We start from the raw sequence: 18,297 nt of genomic DNA on the forward strand, positions 1-18,297 counted from the left end.
ACTTGTACTGGAGGCTGAAAGTACTGACTGACAGTTTAAATGCACATATACTTGATGCTTACTTTGAGTTAGTGTTACATCATTTCCTGATCATTTAGTATCAGTATGTCACATACATAAACAAAAGCAACTGAGTAAGAGGTAACAAGAAAATAACATCTTTGATTTCCGGCCACCAAAATCGCCATAACTACAGTTATGGTGATTTGGTGTTGGCCGTAAAATTCGCCAATTTTTGGTACCACTTACAACTTGTTATGAATTTATTCCGGGTTTGTAAAAAAAAGGCCTTTATTGACAGTTCATTAGTTAATTCTACTGAATGAAAATGAAACATGACAATGAAATGAGATTTTTTATTAGTCTTTAGGGTGTACCTAGATCAACTTTTGATTTATGATTTCTTCCACTTATCAGCTTATTTGCCATTCGGGTGGTCGGTCTGTTACTTTGCTACGGCCCACTTCCCAGTGTTAGTTCTGGCTGGAGAAAACCGGGGTAGGCCTACCTAGAGAAGCCGTGTTTGATAGTGTTACACTGTGTGTAAGAGGCACACACATTATCATAGTACCACCAACACACCTTTAATCAGGTACTCAAGGGCGCGTCAGGTCACCTACTTCCTGACGACGTACCTTACGTGGGGGACATCCACGTCTTCTCCCTCTCTGTCAATGGCGCAGATATCCAGCATCAACACAGGACTTATCCAGGGTTCCTCGCCTCCCTGGGCTTCGTCAGGAACGATTTGACCCTCACTCTGTTTGGTCTTTGCTTCCTTCATCACGTCTACGAGTATGTCGGAGATCCTGTGGAAGGAAGATAAGTCATGAAAGTGATCACAAATCCACCGGGGGATGAAAGAGAGAGTCTGGTGACAAAAGAAACAAAAAGAAAGGTCTTGAGACTGAAAACACGAGGAAGGATAAATAAAATCAGGGAAGGTTAATTCCGAGCAAGAGAAAGAAAGAGCAGAAACAAGAGAGAGGAAGAGCAGCACCACTCACTTCATGGTCCTTCTCCTTGCTCTCTCCTTCCTGGGTATCATAAAGGAGTGGATGGTGTGATTACCACAAGACACCATCGTCACCTCCAGCTGGTGATGATCCTTGAAGTAAGTGAAGAACTCCTCCAAGGTTATGTCCCCCTCCACCTCGAACCTGTCCCACAGTGTCCATGTCACTCCGTTGTACTGGAGAAGAGAGGTTCACCAACGTAGCCAATCATATTGATTTATCAAAATACTTTCTCAAAGTATCTCATGAAAGTGAATTATTCATCTAATAACACTCAACAAGTACAGTTTATTACTCTACATTGATCATTACTCTGCCTGTGCCTACAGAATTACTACTCACTATGTTTGTTGGTGCTGCTTCAGGTTCACTCAAACAGAACCTACAGAGACCGAGGTTAAACTCGCTGTTCTTGTAGCGTATTATGTCCCGGTGGTCCTGGGTGACCTTGAGCAACTCGAGGGTCACTAAGCCGGAGACGAGGGCAGTAGAGGTCACGATGGCTGGGATGATACGACCAGCGATTCTTTTGCTCTTCTGGCGGTCGGCTGGTTGGATGTCGTAGTTCCCGGCACGGAGATTGGACGCCGCTACGATGAAGTCGATATGGAAGTTCGCGTCGTCATCCTTCTCAAAGGAAAGAGGCATTATGGAGAGCCCTGCCACGCTCTCAGGTGATGGAATGGAGTCACTAAGTTCAGAGAGACACACACTCTCCATGTGGTAGCTCATCACCTCCACCGTGGGCTCTACTTTGTGCTTGGGTACAAACGGAGCGACGGTTACACACGACACAATCTCCTTCGTCTTTGTCCGATCTCTCTCCTGCTGGATGCCATACACCTCTGCTTTGAGGTTGGCTGTAGCGTGTATATAATCAAGGTGCAGCTTATTTTCTGCATCAAACACGAGGTAGTGTGGGCAACGCTTGGATCCTGACCAGAAAGGCCCACCATTACTGGTCTTTAGGTCTGGAGGAAAGTCTTGAAGAAGATCCAGAATCTGATCATGAAATTGATTCTGCCAGGACTGTCGTGCCCAAGACACACAGTCTACGTAGGATTTTGGAAGGTGGTCGGCCAGCGCATTCTTCAGTGTGTTGATACTTTCCACGCCTTGATGGTTAGGCATCTTCAGGATATCCTCCATTTTCATGGCTCCTGTTATATATTGTTTGGCAGTCTGAGGAGCGTGCCAGAACTCTCCTTCAAACATGTCACGTGCCCACTGTAATGTGTGTTCTATAGCGTTTGGAAAGTTCCTCAGTGTGCACACCGGAATGGACTTATCTGAAGGTGCCTGGAATAAAGTGTAGCGTTCTGTAAGGTGCGGTACCACCACCTGCACGCTGCCGTTCGTGCCCAGTGTCCCAGACTCCAGCAGAGGTCTTTGGTATTGCCAACAGCACCTGTCCATGTACCTCCTGGCCTCCACGTTGTCCAAGGCATTAGCAACTCCATGTAAACTCTCGTAGAAGGTGGAGCTATACACGTGTTCAGTCTCTGGCCCCACACGCACCTGGTGGGCGGTAATGTGGACATCAGGATTCATATTGACCACAGCGGCTGCGGCAGTGTCAGACTTGGGTTTCTTAATATCCCATGGACGAAAAAGGAACTGCCTGTTGAGATTACTCTTTTCGATGATGTCCATGTCGGTGACAGTGATGCTGCCGCCTTCGCCAGCACCAACACCCAACATAGCAAAGTTCTTCAGGAGTTCGCAGCCGATTGCTCCTGCACCCACAATGAAGTATTTTAGCTTTCCTAGCTTATCCTGGAAGTTACGGCCGAAAATAGCAACTTGGGCATCGTAGCGGTCGCCTCTTGGATCAGCACCACCAAGGAGGAGCTCCGAGAAATCCTCCGGCAGGCACTCCCTGGCATCAAAATATAGCCACTGGAACAATGGGGTGAATTTGCCAGAGCAAGCCTTCATCACTTCTTGGGCCGCGATGCTGCCAATCACCGCGTTCATGGGAGTTAACTCACCACTAGCCGTGTATGCAAAAATCCTCAACAGCTCTTCGTTGATGTTCTCTACTTTAGCTCGTCTAGTTTCGTTAAATTCGTAAAACATCTGCAGGAATTCTGTGGCGTCTTGATCGTTCCAGGGCCTGGGAAGAACGCCATTGACAGTCACATACTGATGCAGTGCTAAGAACGCCACGTGTACCTGCTCAACCTCCTCTTCCTTGGCGAAGTCCGGGCATATGATGGTCGGGTCCTCCAGAGATTCTTTCAGAGATTTGAAGGTCATTGTCTTGCCCAGCTTGACCTGTCTAGCTGTGCCTCCACCTTCATACTCTGGCAAGTCTCGAGTGTCTCCAATACTGAAGGAGGAGGGACTGTGAACCTGCAGGAGGAGGAGATGATGTTACAATTATCCTTTAGTTTAATTTGTATCTTTTAACTGACAGTATTATCATCGTAGTTCTCTCTCTCTCTCTCTCTCTTTCTCTCTCTCTCTCTCTCTCTCTCTCTCTCTCTCTCTCTCTCTCTCCACCAGACCTTGATTTTGTGTGACTTGGATAGGTTGAGCTCAGTCATACCGCGGATGCCGGAGAACGTCACAAAGTCACCATCCTGGAGCCAGTGGAAGGTCTTGTCTGGGAAGGTCACCACACCTTCCTCCTGTGTACGGAGAACATGGTAGAGTAAGTATGAATCTCTCTCTCTCTCTCTCTCTCTCTACTACTACCCACCTCTCTACATACCTCTCTAGTTATGCCCTCCACGTTGAGAGTAAGTGGTTCCTTGCCGTCCGGATCCACCACCAGGAAATTGTCACCAAAGTCGCAGAAGACTTGACCGAACAACCCCCGGGTAGAGGCGTCGACGAGGGCGACGTTGAGCTCACGACACAAGGACGACACCTGCAGTTGTTCCTCCAAGCTTGAGTCTAGCGGAGGGCGAGGTCATGAATCATTTACTATAATGTACTGGGATAATTAAACGTGCTAGACAAGCAAACAGTCAGACAGACAGACAGACGGACAAACAGAGAGAGAGACAGACGGGTAGATAGACAGACACACACACAGACAGAGGGAGAGAGAGAGAGACAGACAGAGAGACAGATGGGTGAACAGACAGACACAGACAGAGAGAGAGAGACAGAAAGACAGAAAGGCACACAGATAGACAAACTGACAGACAGACAGTTTGTAAAAAGCGCAATGCAACTTTACATTAATTCTGACATTATCGGTAAATAATTCAGCATGTGCTTAGCCAGTGCAAATGTAGAATGAGACAGAGAACATTAGACAGAGGGAAACAGGTGTAAGGAGGAGAGGGAATGAAATACGATGATAAAAAATAATTGAACAGATATCAAACAGTATCACTTGTCAACACCCTGAGAGTAACAGGATTAGAAGAGTTAATTACAGGTGTCAACAAACGACCATCACCTGTAAGAACAAGGATGTTTATCCCCTGGAGAAGGTCGCGGGTGAGTGGTCGCGTGGTGTTAGTGACGGTGACGTAGGGATTGAGCTCAGCAAGACGACCACAACACGACTCCGCTCTGTTCTTCCCTAAGTCCTCACGACCCAGAAAGAACTGGCTGGAAAGATCGTGCAGAGTCGTCTTCTTCGTGTCATGTAAGGTTACTGACTTGACTCCGCTGAGGATAACGTTCTTGGCAATCTGTTGTGTATAAGAGGAACTGATACTTTTGTAAACTTGATTAGTGGGTGAGTTTTATGCTTGATGGGTGGGTGTGTTAATGCTTCATTATTAGACGTGTCTTATGCTTGATGGGTGGTGTGTTAATGCTTCATTATTAGTCGTGCTTTATGCTTGATGGGTGGGTGTGTTAATGTTTCATTAGTAGTCGTGTTTTATGCTTGATGGGTGGGTGTGTTAATGTTTCATTATTAGTCGTGCTTTATGCTTGATGGGTGGGTGTGTTAATGTTTCATTATTAGTCGTGCTTTATGCTTGATGGGTGGGTGTGTTAATGTTTCATTATTAGTCGTGCTTTATGCTTGATGGGGGTGTGTTAATGCTTCATTATTAGTCGTGCTTTATGCTTGATGGGTGGTGTGTTAATGTTTCATTATTAGTCGTGTTTATGTGATGGGTGGGTGTGTTAATGTTTCATTATTAGTCGTGTTTTATGCTTGATGGGTGGTGTGTTAATGCTTCATTATTAGACGTGTTTTATGCTTGATGGGTGGTGTGTTAATGCTTCATTATTAGACGTGTCTTATGCTTGATGGGTGGGTGTGTTAATGTTTCATTATTAGACGTGTCTTATGCTTGATGGGTGGGTGTGTTAATGTTTCATTATTAGTCGTGTTTTATGCTTGATGAGTGGGTGTGTTTTATGCTAACCTAACCAAACAATTATTGTATCATTAAAAATGATTTAGATTTTACGCATATATTTCTGCAAAGGTGAAAGTAAGGCGTATGATGTAAATACTAATAAAATATATATATATATATATATATATATATATATATATATATATATATATATATATATATATATATATATATATAAATACATATATGCAAGTAAATCACTGTGGGTGCTCGTGATCTAGGTATATGCTGATAAAGAACATAAGAACATAAGAAAATAAGGAGTCTGCAATAGGCCGGTTGGCCTGTGCATAGCAGCTCCTGTCGAGAGTTACTATCACTCTCTATCATCCATGAATCTATCTAGCCTCCTTTTGAAACTTTCCAGAGTTCCGCACTTACTATAAAGTTGCTAAGCTTGTTCCACTCGTCCACCACCCTATTTGTGAACCAGTTTCTTCCTCTCTCCCTCCTAAACCGAAACTTATCCAACTTGAATCCGTTGCTCCGAGTCCTATCCTGCTCGGATATTATAAGAACTTTATCTATATCCCCTTTATTGATTCCTTTCACCCACTTAAATACTTCTATCATATCTCCCCGCACTCTTCGTCTTTCTGGGGAATGCAAGTTAAGTTTCTTTAACCTATCCTGATATGGAAGGTTTTTAAGTCCCGGAATCATTTTTGTCATTCTTCGCTGCACCGACTCTAGTGAATTTATATCCATTCTATAATAGGGGCACCAGAACTGAACAGCATAATCGAGGTGCGGCCTGACGAGCGCAAGATATAGTTGCAGTAAGACCTCTGCACTCTTGCTACTTACACTTCTAGATATAAAACCCAATACTCTGTTTGCCTTATTTCGAACATTAACGCACTGTTTTCTAGGCCGTAGGTCCGGGCTTACAAGTACCCCTAGGTCTCTTTCACAAGTCGACTTCTCTAGGTTGATGTTGTTAAGGCTGTATACATTATCAGTATTTGTTCTTCCAATATTAAGTACGCTGCACTTGCTGGTGTTGAATTTCATTTGTCATTTTTCAGACCACCCCTGCAGTTTATTTAGATCCTCCTGTAGTGCATTTGCATCCTGCCCTGAATTAATCTGCCGCCCTATTTTGGTGTCATCCTCAAACTTGCTTATGTCACTGCTGATCCCAGTATCTAGATCGTTTATGTAGATTATGAACAAGAGTGGGCCTAGTACTGACCCCTGGGGAACCCCACTGGTTACACGGCCCCACTTAGATTTAACACCATCTACGCTGATCCTCTGCGTTCTATCGGTGAGCCATGATTTTATCCAATTTAAAACTTTCCCCTCGATACCATGAGCCTTAATTTTTCTCAGAAGCCTCTGATGCGGTACTCTGTCAAATGCTTTGCTAAAGTCTAAGTAAATAACATCGTAATTTTTGTCATTATCTACTACCTCGAAACTTTCCTAAAAAAGTCAGCAGATTTGTTAGACAAGATTTTCCCTTTGTAAACCCATGTTGAGAGTCGTAGATTAATTTGCTTTTGTCTAGATGCGATCAGATGCTATCTGATATAATTGATTCAAGAAATTTCCCCACTACTGATGTCAAACTGATCGGCCGGTAATTTGACGCTGATGCTCTGTCTCCCTTTTTTGAATATGGGTACTACATTTGCCTGTTTCCACAAGTCTGGCACAACTCAGGTGTCTAATGATTTTGTAAATAAGTTTACGAGGGGTCCGCTAATCTGTTCCCTACACTCTTTCAAGACTCGAGGGAAAAATTTCATCCTGCCCTGGAGATTTTGTTTTCTTTAGTTTATTTATCTTCTTAAGAACATCCTCTTTTCTGATAGTGATATTCTTTAATTTCTCTTCTTCCTTTCCCTTAAATATCAGTTCCACCTCTGGAATTTCATCACAAATTTCTTCTGTGAAAACTGATAAGAAGTAGCTGTTCAATGCTTTGCTTATTTTCTTCACTGCCATTTATCACTTCTCCCCTCCCTGACTTTAAAACCCCAACTTTGTCCTTGACTTTTGCTCTATATACCTGGAAAAATCCCTTGGGATTCGCCTTGGACTCTCTTGCTATTTTGATTTCATAGTCTCTCTTTGCTTTCCTTACATTTTTCTTAACATTCCTAGATAGTTCATTATACCTATTTCTGAGCTGCTCCTCCCCTCCCTTTAATTCCTTATATATTCCTTTCTTTATTCCTATGTCATGTTTAAGTTTTCTGGTCATCCACCTTGGCTCATTCTTATTTGACCTAATTTTTCTGTATGGTATATTTTGTTCTTGTGCTTTATGTAGTATACTAGTGAATATATTATAGTCATGATCAATTGTTGTGTCATCTACGACCTCACCCCTTCCTACTGGGGACTGACGTGACTGTTCCCAGGTGACCTCACCTAGGTACCTTCTTAACCCCTGATAATCCGCCAACCGAAAGTTTGGGACTCTGACCATATTGTCAATTCAATTTTCAATTTCAATTGTTTATTCCTTGATAGAGGACGCGGGATCCTAGTGCTGTCACTAGGTACCCCTGTACAATGACACCGGAAGCATCTGGCAAGTGTGACAAGTATATACAGTATAAATATTATAAAGGGGCTTACTAAAGCCTAAGGAAGGAAGGATATTCCTTTAACACATAATCAATGTTATTTACATAATATCTGGCTAGTATGGGGAGGATCATCGTGTCTCCGTCAGGGGGTCGTGGACTGGTGGTCCAGCAGGCGTCACGGAAGCGTTGTGTGAGGGGAAATCTTAGGAGGTGACCATATTGTCATTGTTTTTTGTTTCCCAATTTAGGGTGAACCTGATTTCTCTGTGATCACTGTTCCCTAGTTCTTCCCCTACTGTGATATCTCTGATAATATTTTCTTTATTTGTTAATACTAGGTCTAATATATTGTCACCTCTAGTAGGTTCTGTAATTAGTTGTTTCAAAAAATTTTCCTGTACTGTGTCTAGGAAGTCTTCAGATTCATAGTCACCTAAAGTGTTGTCCCAGTCAATATTTCTGAAGTTGAAATCCCCCATAATGCACAGGTTGTTATATTTTGCTGCCCTACTCATTTCCTGCCATATAGGCTGAGCTTCTTCTTTCCCAAGACTTGGGGGGCCTGTAAATCACTCCCATAATTAGTTTTTCTCTTCCTTCCGTGATTTCTACCCATACAGACTCGGTTCCTATTTCACCCTTTATTGAATTATTGATACAACATTTTAATGTATCCTTGACGAAGAGTGCGACCCCTCCCCCCTCCCTACCTTCCCTGTCCTTGTGAAAATGGTTGTACCCTTCTATGTGGTACTCTGATAAAAAAATTTTGCTCGCCAGATTCATCCAAGTTTCGGTGATTGCTATGACGTCTACATTCTCGGTACATACAACCGCTCTCAGCAAGTTTATTTTATTTCTAACGCTCCTACTGTTTGTATAGTAAACATTTAAACCTACCCTTCCCTGGTCCTGTTTTACCCCTTGTCCTGATTAACTAATTTTACTTCCCAGGACCTGCTTGTTTTTTGACTCCCACTTTCCCTGACCTCTCTCTACTGGCGAAACCCCCCCTTTGGAGTGACAATTTCATGCTCCAGGGATGCAGACAACGTCTTTACCCCCTCACGAGACAAGTGTACTCCGTCGCGACTGTACAGGTAGTCGTTGCCATAGAATCGTTGCCAGCTATCAATGAATGTCCAACCATTGTTTGCACAATGTTTTTCCTGTAGGCAATTTATAGCAATTGCCCTGGACAGCCATTCACGACCACAAGTAAAGAAGAAAACACGAAGTTCCCAAGCGCTTTCGTGTAATTCACATCTTCAGGGGTGAGTACAGACTAAGGAGAAGTACAAAACAAGGTGTATATATACAGAGGAGGGTGAGACCAGGTCCACAATGGTCAGGTATTAGGTAATGACCCTACTAATCTTTAAATAGCACCGTAACGGTCGGTAGTCAGGTCAGAGGGTAAGGTGACCTTACCCTCTGGGTCACCTTACCCTCTGACCTGACAGCTCCAACAACTTGTCCCTGAATACGAATTCGCAACTTTCGATTTACAGCAGATACTTACATTGCTGCTAGGTGAACAGAGACCAAGGGGACTAGGAAGAGTGTCCAAACAACTTCCGCCTGCCCGGGAATTGAACCCGTGACATCTTGCTTGCTAGGCAAGAGCGGTACCGCTCTACCACCAGCGCCCCTAGATGTTAGATGTTGTCTAAAATAAATCCCCATAACTTTTGTACAGTATGTTAACTGGGTATCAGGTTTATTAGTTTCATACAAAATGCTTTGGTTAGGGTTATATTTTTTACGGGATTAGCCCACCAGGGCACAGGTCAATGACCCACATCAGGGCCTGGGGGCGAAATATTAATAATAATAATAATAAAAATAATAAAGGACCATAAATTAATTAAAAAAAAAGATTAATAGTGAGAAACAATATATGTATGTCGTGTTGTCAAAGTAAGAGAAACAATTGAATCGCCGCAATTGTGTGTAAATGAGGCAGAAAGTTAGATCAGCAACCTGGGACTTGGCCACAATTTTCGTGATACCATATGGCAGCAGGGTCTACCATAGACAACACATTATGCTTCCAATATCTTCCCAGGCGGTAGTACCTCCCAGTTTGGTAGGTTAGGTTAGGTATATTAATACGTACACTTGAGTTAATTGTGTTTACAGGTCGACACTACTACACTAAATAAAATTATGGCCTGTTGCTTAATGAACCACAATATTGTCATCTAACCTAACCTAACCTAACAGAATCTAACTTCACCTAACCTCACAGAATCTAACTTACCCCGTAACCTAACATAACATACTCTAATTTAACCTAACATAACAAAACTAAACCTCACAGAATATAAAAATATCATAATCAGATGTAAAAACAAATCATAATTTAGCACATAACCTAACACTACATAAAACACTTTATAGCCAAACCTAACCTAACCCAACCTAACCTAACCAAGCATTGTTAGAGTATTTTATGAAGTGAAATAAGCTAGGGGCTAATCTTCAGGTGGTCAGTAGTGCGTTTAAGAATGAAGAACAAGAAAGATGTTGAAGCCGACCACACTATATTCACATCAATAAACATACAGTGATGGTTACATTTCTTTCTGACCCTATTGACCCCCAGGCAAGACACTGACCTCAACACCGAGTCCGCCGAGGCCAGAGATGAGAATGTCAGAGGCGGCCATCTTATAGGCTGCTTCCTGGCCCAAGACGTACAGCTGACGGGAGTACAGCGTCTCGTCCAGCTCTCCGCCTGACCCAGCCATGGCGACTCCTGACCCGGTAAGGTGAGTATGGTGTACTGGTAACAAAAGTTAAAAGTAATATCAAATAACAGTAGGTAACAAACAGTAGGTAACAGCAACAGTAGGTAACCGAAACAGGAGGTAACAGTAACAGTAGGTAGCAGAAACAGGGAGTAACAGTATGCATTAAGCAGAAACAGGGGGTAACAGTAACAGTATGCATTATTAACAATAATAGTAGGTAAAAGTAACAATAATAGTAGGTAAAAGTAACAATAATAGTAGGTAACAGTAAAAATATAGTAACTTCGCCAGCAGTACCCTTCATGCGTCTGGCAGGTCTCACTTAGCTCGGATTTTCAGTCAGGGTTACGGGCTACTTGTATTACATAAGAACATAAGAATGGAGGAAACTGCAGCGGGCATATTGGCCCATACTAGACAGTCCCATTTACACCCAACCCCTATTGCTCATATATCCATCCAACCTATGTTTGAAGCTATCCAGCGTATTCGAGTTAATAATGATATTTGGTAACTTGTTCCACTCGTCCACTACTTTATTTCCAAACCAATGTTTACCGATCTCGAGCCTAAATCTAAATTTGTCTAATTTGAAACCATTGTTACGAGTTCACTCCTGGTTGGATAATTTGAATACCTTTGTAATGTCCCCTTTGTTTAGCCCAGACTTCCATTTATACACCTCTATCATATCGCCCCTCACTCTACGTCTCTCGAGGGAGTGCAAATTAAGATGCTCTAACCTGTCTCTGTACTCAAGGTTCCTAATGCCCGGGATTAGTCTTGCCATTCATCCCTGAATTCCTTCTGGGGTTTCTATATCCATTCTGTAATACGGTGACCAGAAATGATCTGCATAATCCAAGTGAGGTCTCACAAGCGCAAGATATAGTTTACAATGACCTCGCTAGTCTTGTAACTAACACTCCTTTGTATGAACCCAAGTACTTTATTAGCCTTGTTTCGAGCAAATACACATTGTTTACTTGGCTTAAGGATCCTACTTCTCATTACTCCTAAATCTTTCTCGCAGTCGGATTTTTCTATAACATCGTTGTTCATCTGGTATCTGGTTTCTCTGTTTGCATCTCCTAAACTAAGTACTTTACATTTGTCCACATTGAATTTCATCTAACATTTCTCAGACCATTCGAAAAATGGTCCAAGTAGTGACGTTGCTCCAGTCGGGTTTAGTGCAGTTAATGTTCACTCGCTGTTTCCTGTCCTGTACGCATGCCCTAATCCATTTTAGAAAATCTCCTCCAATGCCATGAGCCTCCACTTTTCTTATAATTCTTTCGTGGGGGACTCTGTCGAAGGCTTTGCCAAAGTCGAGATATACCACATCATAATTGTGCCCCTCGTCCACTGATTCGAAAACAGCTGAAAAGAATGTTGATAGATTAGTTAAACATGAACGCCCGCTTATGAAGCCATGCCGAGAAACATTGATCAACTTGTGCTTCTGCAGGTGATTTCGAATAGAGTTTGAAATGATTGCTTCCAGTAATTTGCCTACAATTGATGTTAAACTGATTGGGCGGTTGTTAGAGGATAGTGATCAATCTCCCTTCTTGAAAATTGGTATTACAGTACATTCGCTAGCCTCCAGGATTCTGGTACTAAATCCGTTTTTAAGGACATGTTAAACAACTTTGCTTAGGCCTTAAACCATCATCCATAAATTATTATAGTTCCCACCATCATCCTTAAAGTATCATACCATACCGTAAACCATCATCTTTAAATTGTTATAGCTTAATTAAACCATTATTCTTAAATTAATATAACTTAAGCCACAATCCTTAAATTACTATAACTTAAACCATCATCCTTAAAGTATTATAGCTTACCTTAAACCATCATCCTTTGAGTCGTATAACTTAAAGCATCATCCATAAAGTGTTATATAATGACTGCTTTTGGCACTATTATAATGGTACCCTCTGACACCATTGTAATGGTAAGAGTTATAGTAGGTGGGATTGCAAAATGAGGAAAGTTGGTAGCGTGGCCCACTAGTTACTTAGTATTACCTATATTTTAGGGGGAACTTGTAAATAACAATTCTAACTACTGTTAATTATTAGTGAACTGACTGAACATGAGTCATATTTAAAGATCATTATATTGTCATTACCAGATAATGATACCTAGACATAACCTGACGTGGATAAACACTTCCTACCACAGTAACTCACCCTCGCTCTGAATAACTACTGAGCAATTGTTGAATAATTTAGTGAATAATTTGGTATTATACATTTAAGTATTTTACATTTGGGTGAATTTCTATATAGTTTAAGGGTGCTATTTCACAATGTCCCCCCCCCACCCTGTAACCTGTGTGAGGGTCAGCAGCTGGGGACTCTCGGTCATTTTTTAAACACTCGGGTTACTTATTAGTAACCCGAAAGCTGACCTGTGCCCAGTTGGGCTAATCCCCGTAAAAAAAAAAAAAAACCCTCCGAGCCGTCTGACTGTACGGTCTGAGACTGCTGGCGAGAGTGGTCCTCCTCCCAACCCGGGCCTCGGCTGGATTCGGTCTCTTTTATTTGGTTTTCTGGGTCACAGTACATTCACAAATCGATCTTATCTAGGATAGTTTATGGTGGTGTGTCCTGTTTACTGTAGGCCTGTTCCTGGCGCGACCCTTACAGGGAGGTACTATCCCTTGGGAAGATATTGTCTAAATGTCTAATGGTAGACCCTGCTGCCATATGGCATCACGAACATTTTTACCAAATCCCAGGTTGCTGATCTGACTTTCTGCCTCATTTACACACAGTTGCAGGGTCTCAATTGTTTCTCTTAATTTTACAACACAACATACATATATTGTTTCTCACTATCGATCTTTTTTTCTTTTCTTTTTTTTATTTATGGTCCTATAATAATAATAATAATAATAATAAATTATTATTATCGCCCCCTGCACCTAATGTGGGTCGTTGACCTGTGCCCTGGTGGGATAATCCTGTAAAAATATTACTGCTGGCGGTAGTACAGTTTATTGGATAAAGAGGATCATCAAAAGATTAGATTTCTTTTTTTAGATTGCCCACGAGGGGGCTAGTTTATTGGGCACCCCCTTATATCCTGTGAGAAGGCAAGAATTCCTTATCCCTTTGTGACCCTTGTTGGGTCAGGTCTTTATCTCGTTTTCTTAATGTAAGAATTGTTATAACTTAAACCATCATCCTTAAAATATTATAACTTAAACCATCACCCTTAAAATATTATAACTTAAACCATCATCCTTAAAATATTATAACTTAAACCATCATCCTTAAAATATTATAACTTAAACCATCACCCTTAAAATATTATAACTTAAACCATCATCCTTAAAATATTATAACTTAAACCATCATCCTTAAAGTATTATAACTTAAACCATCATCCTTAAAGTATTATAGCTTAAACCATCATCCTTAAAATATTATAACATAAACCATCATCCTTAAAATATTATAACTTAAACCATCATCCTTAAAATATTCTAACTTAAACCATCGTCCTTAAAATATTCTAACTTGAACCATCAGCCTTAAAATATTCTAACTTAAACCATCATCCTTAAAGTATTCTAACTTAAACCATCATCCTAAATGTATTATAACTTAAACCATCATCCTTAAAGTATTCTAACTTAAACCATCATCCTTAAAGTATTATAACTTAAACCATCATCCTAAAAGTATTATAACTTAAACCATCATCCTTAAAATATTATAACTTAAACCATCATCCTTAAAATATTATAACTTAAACCATCATCCTTAAAATATTATAACTTAAACCATCATCCTTAAAATATTATAACTTAAACCATCATCCTTAAAGAATTATAACTTAAACCATCATCCTTAAAATATTATAACTTAAACCATCATCCTTAAAATATTCTAACTTGAACCATCAGCCTTAAAATATTCTAACTTAAACCATCATCCTTAAAGTATTCTAACCTAAACCATCATCCTTAAAATATTATAGCCTAAACCATCATCCTTAAAATATTCTAACTTGAACCATCAGCCTTAAAATATTCTAACTTAAACCATCATCCTTAAAGTATTCTAACCTAAACCATCATCCTTAAAGTATTATAACATAAACCATCATCCTTAAAGAATTATAACTTAAACCATCATCCTTAAAATATTCTAACTTAAACCATCATCCTTAAAATATTCTAACTTGAACCATCAGCCTTAAAATATTCTAACTTAAATCATCATCCTTAAAGTATTCTAACCTAAACCATCATCCTTAAAGTATGATAACATAAACCATCATCCTTAAAGAATTATAACTTAAACCATCATCCTTAAAATATTATAACTTAAACCATCATCCTTAAAATATTCTAACTTGAACCATCAGCCTTAAAATATTCTAACTTAAACCATCATCCTTAAAGTATTCTAACCTAAACCATCATCCTTAACGTATTATAACATAAACCATCATCCTTAAAGAATTATAACTTAAACCATCATCCTTAAAATATTCTAACTTAAACCATCATCCTTAAAATATTCTAACTTGAACCATGAGCCTTAAAATATTCTAACTTAAACCATCATCCTTAAAGTATTATAACTTAAACCATCATCCTAAAAGTATTATAACTTAAACCATCATCCTTAAAATATTATAGCCTAAACCATCATCCTTAGAATATTATAACATAAACCATCATCCGTAAAATATTATAACTTAAACCATCATCCTTAAAATATTATAACTTAAACCATCATCCTTAAGATATTATAACTTAAACCATCATCCTTAAAGTATTATAACATAAACCATCATCCGTAAAATATTCTAACTTAAACCATCATCCTTAAAGTATTATAACTTAAACCATCATCCTTAAAGTGTTATAACTCCTTCCAAAACTACCTCTTGGCCTACTTACCACAACGTTGCAGGGGAGAGAAGGTGTAGGTTGAGGTACTTGTTGTGGAAGACGTGAGACCCACTTGCCACACTTCTCTATATTGTCACTTGTGTGTGGGCGAGTTACCAAAACGTTTTAGGGTAGAGGAGAGCTGTGTAACCCTTGGTCGGGGAAAGGAGGTGCACCACACCTTGCCTCACACTGGTGCCTCACTACCCTTATCACTGTCTCTATCTCTCACACACTTACACACACACACTATAGCTTCTGTTATCATACTTTGTATCATCAAAAGAGCAGCAACAGCACTCGCCTCATCCCCTTCCCTTGTACACCTCTAGTTACAGTTTCCTTCCTCACTTGGACAACATTTTCTCACTAAATTTAGATTAATTGTTCTGATGTGCTTAAAGAATTAGCAGTACCTTATCGAAGACCAAGACCTTGAAGTCGGACTACCAGTTATCAGTCTTAGATAAGGTCTGACCCGTGTGTTGTGTTACTACCTGGTGTCTCTCAAACTACTGTATTTGGTACCTTTCATTTACTTCATTCTACTTTTTCTAGCATCTTTATCTTAACATTGTCATGCTCTATTTGACATTATTACTATATTTTTAACTACTTTATCTGGTATCTTTAATTATTTACTTTAGTCTGCTTTACCTGCTTCCATTACTTTATTTTATCCATCTGGCCCCTTAACGTTATCCTCTTCACCACTTGTCAACTCACTACTAGCCAGGCAGGTGTGTTACGGCTCCTTAAATATATCGGAAAGTGGCCCTGTGTTATGTTATTATCCCGTAGCTGCTGATCTCCTTTGAGGCTTAAACTATCAACACTTGTACACCATTACCACGTCATTGATAACGAGGAAGGACGCGCCTTGTTATGGAAGTCATACTATTGCAATTTTAGACACCATTTTGGCCTCCTCCTTCGTGTCTGAGAATCTTACATAGAAAAGAATTAGAATAGGTTCAATCTACACAGCACCACACCTCTCGTCACACTTGCAGACGGAATAGGGGGAAGGGAAGGGGGCGGGGGCGGGGAGGCGTCTTAAACAAAAATATAACTTTTACTGCTACAGCACTTAGTCACTATCGTGTACAAATTTCACTTCACCACCTCAGATATCGCCCCGAGAAACAAGAAAAAGAAACAAAAGGGGGTAAACCACTGACTACCCTCCCTCTCCCCTTCCCTTCCTTCTTTCCTCCTTCTCTCCCTCCTTCCTTCCCTCTCCCTCTCCCTTCCCCACACGTGTTTCGCTAGGCACCTGAAGAAGAGATGGCAGAAAGGGGGGGGGGGGTCCAAAGACTTAACATACGAATTTCTAAGAATCCGTGTTTGTTGATGGCGTTGTGGTGCCGGAGGGTAGAAGAGGGTAAGGGAGGAGGTTTTAGGTGAATGGAGAAGATACAGGTATGGAGGGAGGGTGTGGGGAGGGAGAAAAGGTGACGGGAGGGTGATTGAAGGAAATGAGGGCGTGTGGAAGGGAGGAATTCAGAAACATAATATCCTTTGATTTTTGTTAATAATAGCTTAAGAAAACAGGGTATTCGTGTAAATAAATAACTCATATTAATGAAGAGATAATTAAATCTTTCTGAAATATTACTTGACTCAACAATCCAAATAACCTAAAATAGAACTCAGCACACCATTACTTAGTTTGAATCGGATTTCTTAAAACATAATTTTCTTAATAGATTAAATAAAACTTGATTTTTTTTACATGTAACATGACCTTAAAAACAAAATGTTAGTGTGGTGTAACAACATCCTGGTATACGTAACTCAATAATATTATCTGTGTTATCATAGAGGGGCTCACCGCTATCAATTCTAGGAAGGGGCTTACCGCTGGTGTGACAAGAGCAAGACTTGTATAGCGCAGTTATCATGATCCCGTATCTCTCTCTCTCTCTCTCTCTCTCTCTCTCTCTCTCTCTCTCTCTCTCTCTCTCTCTCTCTCGTTCTGTTTCCTTTGTCTTTGTCTTTCGTCCAAATAATATCCAATTATTTTACACACACACACACACACACACACTAATACTACTACTTTGCTGTCACTCGGTATTGAGTATGAAGATCATCCAGCTATGATACAATGATATGAGTTATTAAAAATGTCACCGTTGGTGAGCTCTAAAGTGACGGCAGGGCCGTCCATAGATGTTGCACGTGTGGAGGGCTACATCTACTATTGGGGGGAGGGGGGGGCGGCAACGTCTTTCCGGCATTGGAGTTTGTCTGCCTATGTATACAGTCGGACTAACTCGAAAGTATTGACACCTTCTCGTGTGGTGCTCCTCCAAGCCTTACGGTGTGGATCGATTTGGCACTTTTTCAGGTTTGTCTCAAGGCTATCCTTATACCTTTTCCGTTTCCTGCCAACTTTAGGTTTGCCATTATTTAGGTGACTGTAAAGTAGCTACTTTGGCAGTCGACTGTCGTCCATGCAGGTAACATGGCCTCAATGAACCTACAGTTGGTGTAAGCAAGAATACTGGCATTTGTTCTTTTGGCTTCCCAGCGAACTCGGAGGATGGAACGTAGACTACGGTGGTAAAAGTTTTCAAGTGCCTTGAGGTGCCTCCTGTACGTGACCCATACAGCAGAGTGGGGAGAACCACTGGTCGATATACGCGCAGTTATGTACATAATTTTAGCTCCCTACAGCCGAAGACACGGGTACAGAGTCTGCCAAAGGCTTGGGATGCA

General features: G+C 40.7%; 1 protein-coding gene across 1 annotated transcript; it reads right to left on the minus strand.

Annotated features, from left to right (window-relative positions):
• Positions 1-342: 342 nt before the first annotated feature.
• On the minus strand, positions 343-15,918 carry LOC121875183 (ubiquitin-like modifier-activating enzyme 1). Its single transcript, XM_042379631.1, has 8 exons — positions 15,583-15,918; positions 10,518-10,684; positions 4,432-4,669; positions 3,733-3,917; positions 3,527-3,649; positions 1,359-3,371; positions 1,008-1,192; positions 343-809 (listed from the first exon to the last, which is right to left on the minus strand). Exons 2-8 carry the CDS (start codon positions 10,647-10,649, stop codon positions 617-619), a joined length of 3,069 nt encoding a protein of 1,022 aa, XP_042235565.1. The 5' UTR covers positions 10,650-10,684; positions 15,583-15,918; the 3' UTR covers positions 343-616.
• Between the last annotated feature and the right edge of the window lie 2,379 nt (positions 15,919-18,297).

This window comes from Homarus americanus, unplaced genomic scaffold (genome assembly GCF_018991925.1).
Source record: "Homarus americanus isolate GMGI-L3 unplaced genomic scaffold, GMGI_Hamer_2.0 scaffold36970, whole genome shotgun sequence".
NCBI classification, from domain to species: domain Eukaryota; kingdom Metazoa; phylum Arthropoda; class Malacostraca; order Decapoda; family Nephropidae; genus Homarus; species Homarus americanus.

Bases quoted from the DNA above. Each gene is read 5' to 3' on its own strand.
- LOC121875183 (XM_042379631.1), bottom strand. From the start codon at position 10,649: ATGGCTGGGTCAGGCGGAGAGCTGGACGAGACGCTGTACTCCCGTCAG. The intron at 3,372-3,526 runs GTCTGGTGGAGA...CTCCTCCTGCAG, and splicing joins CCAAGTCACACAAAATCAAG to GTTCACAGTCCCTCCTCCTT. The intron at 1,193-1,358 runs GTGAGTAGTAAT...TCTCTTCTCCAG, and splicing joins AAGCAGCACCAACAAACATA to TACAACGGAGTGACATGGAC.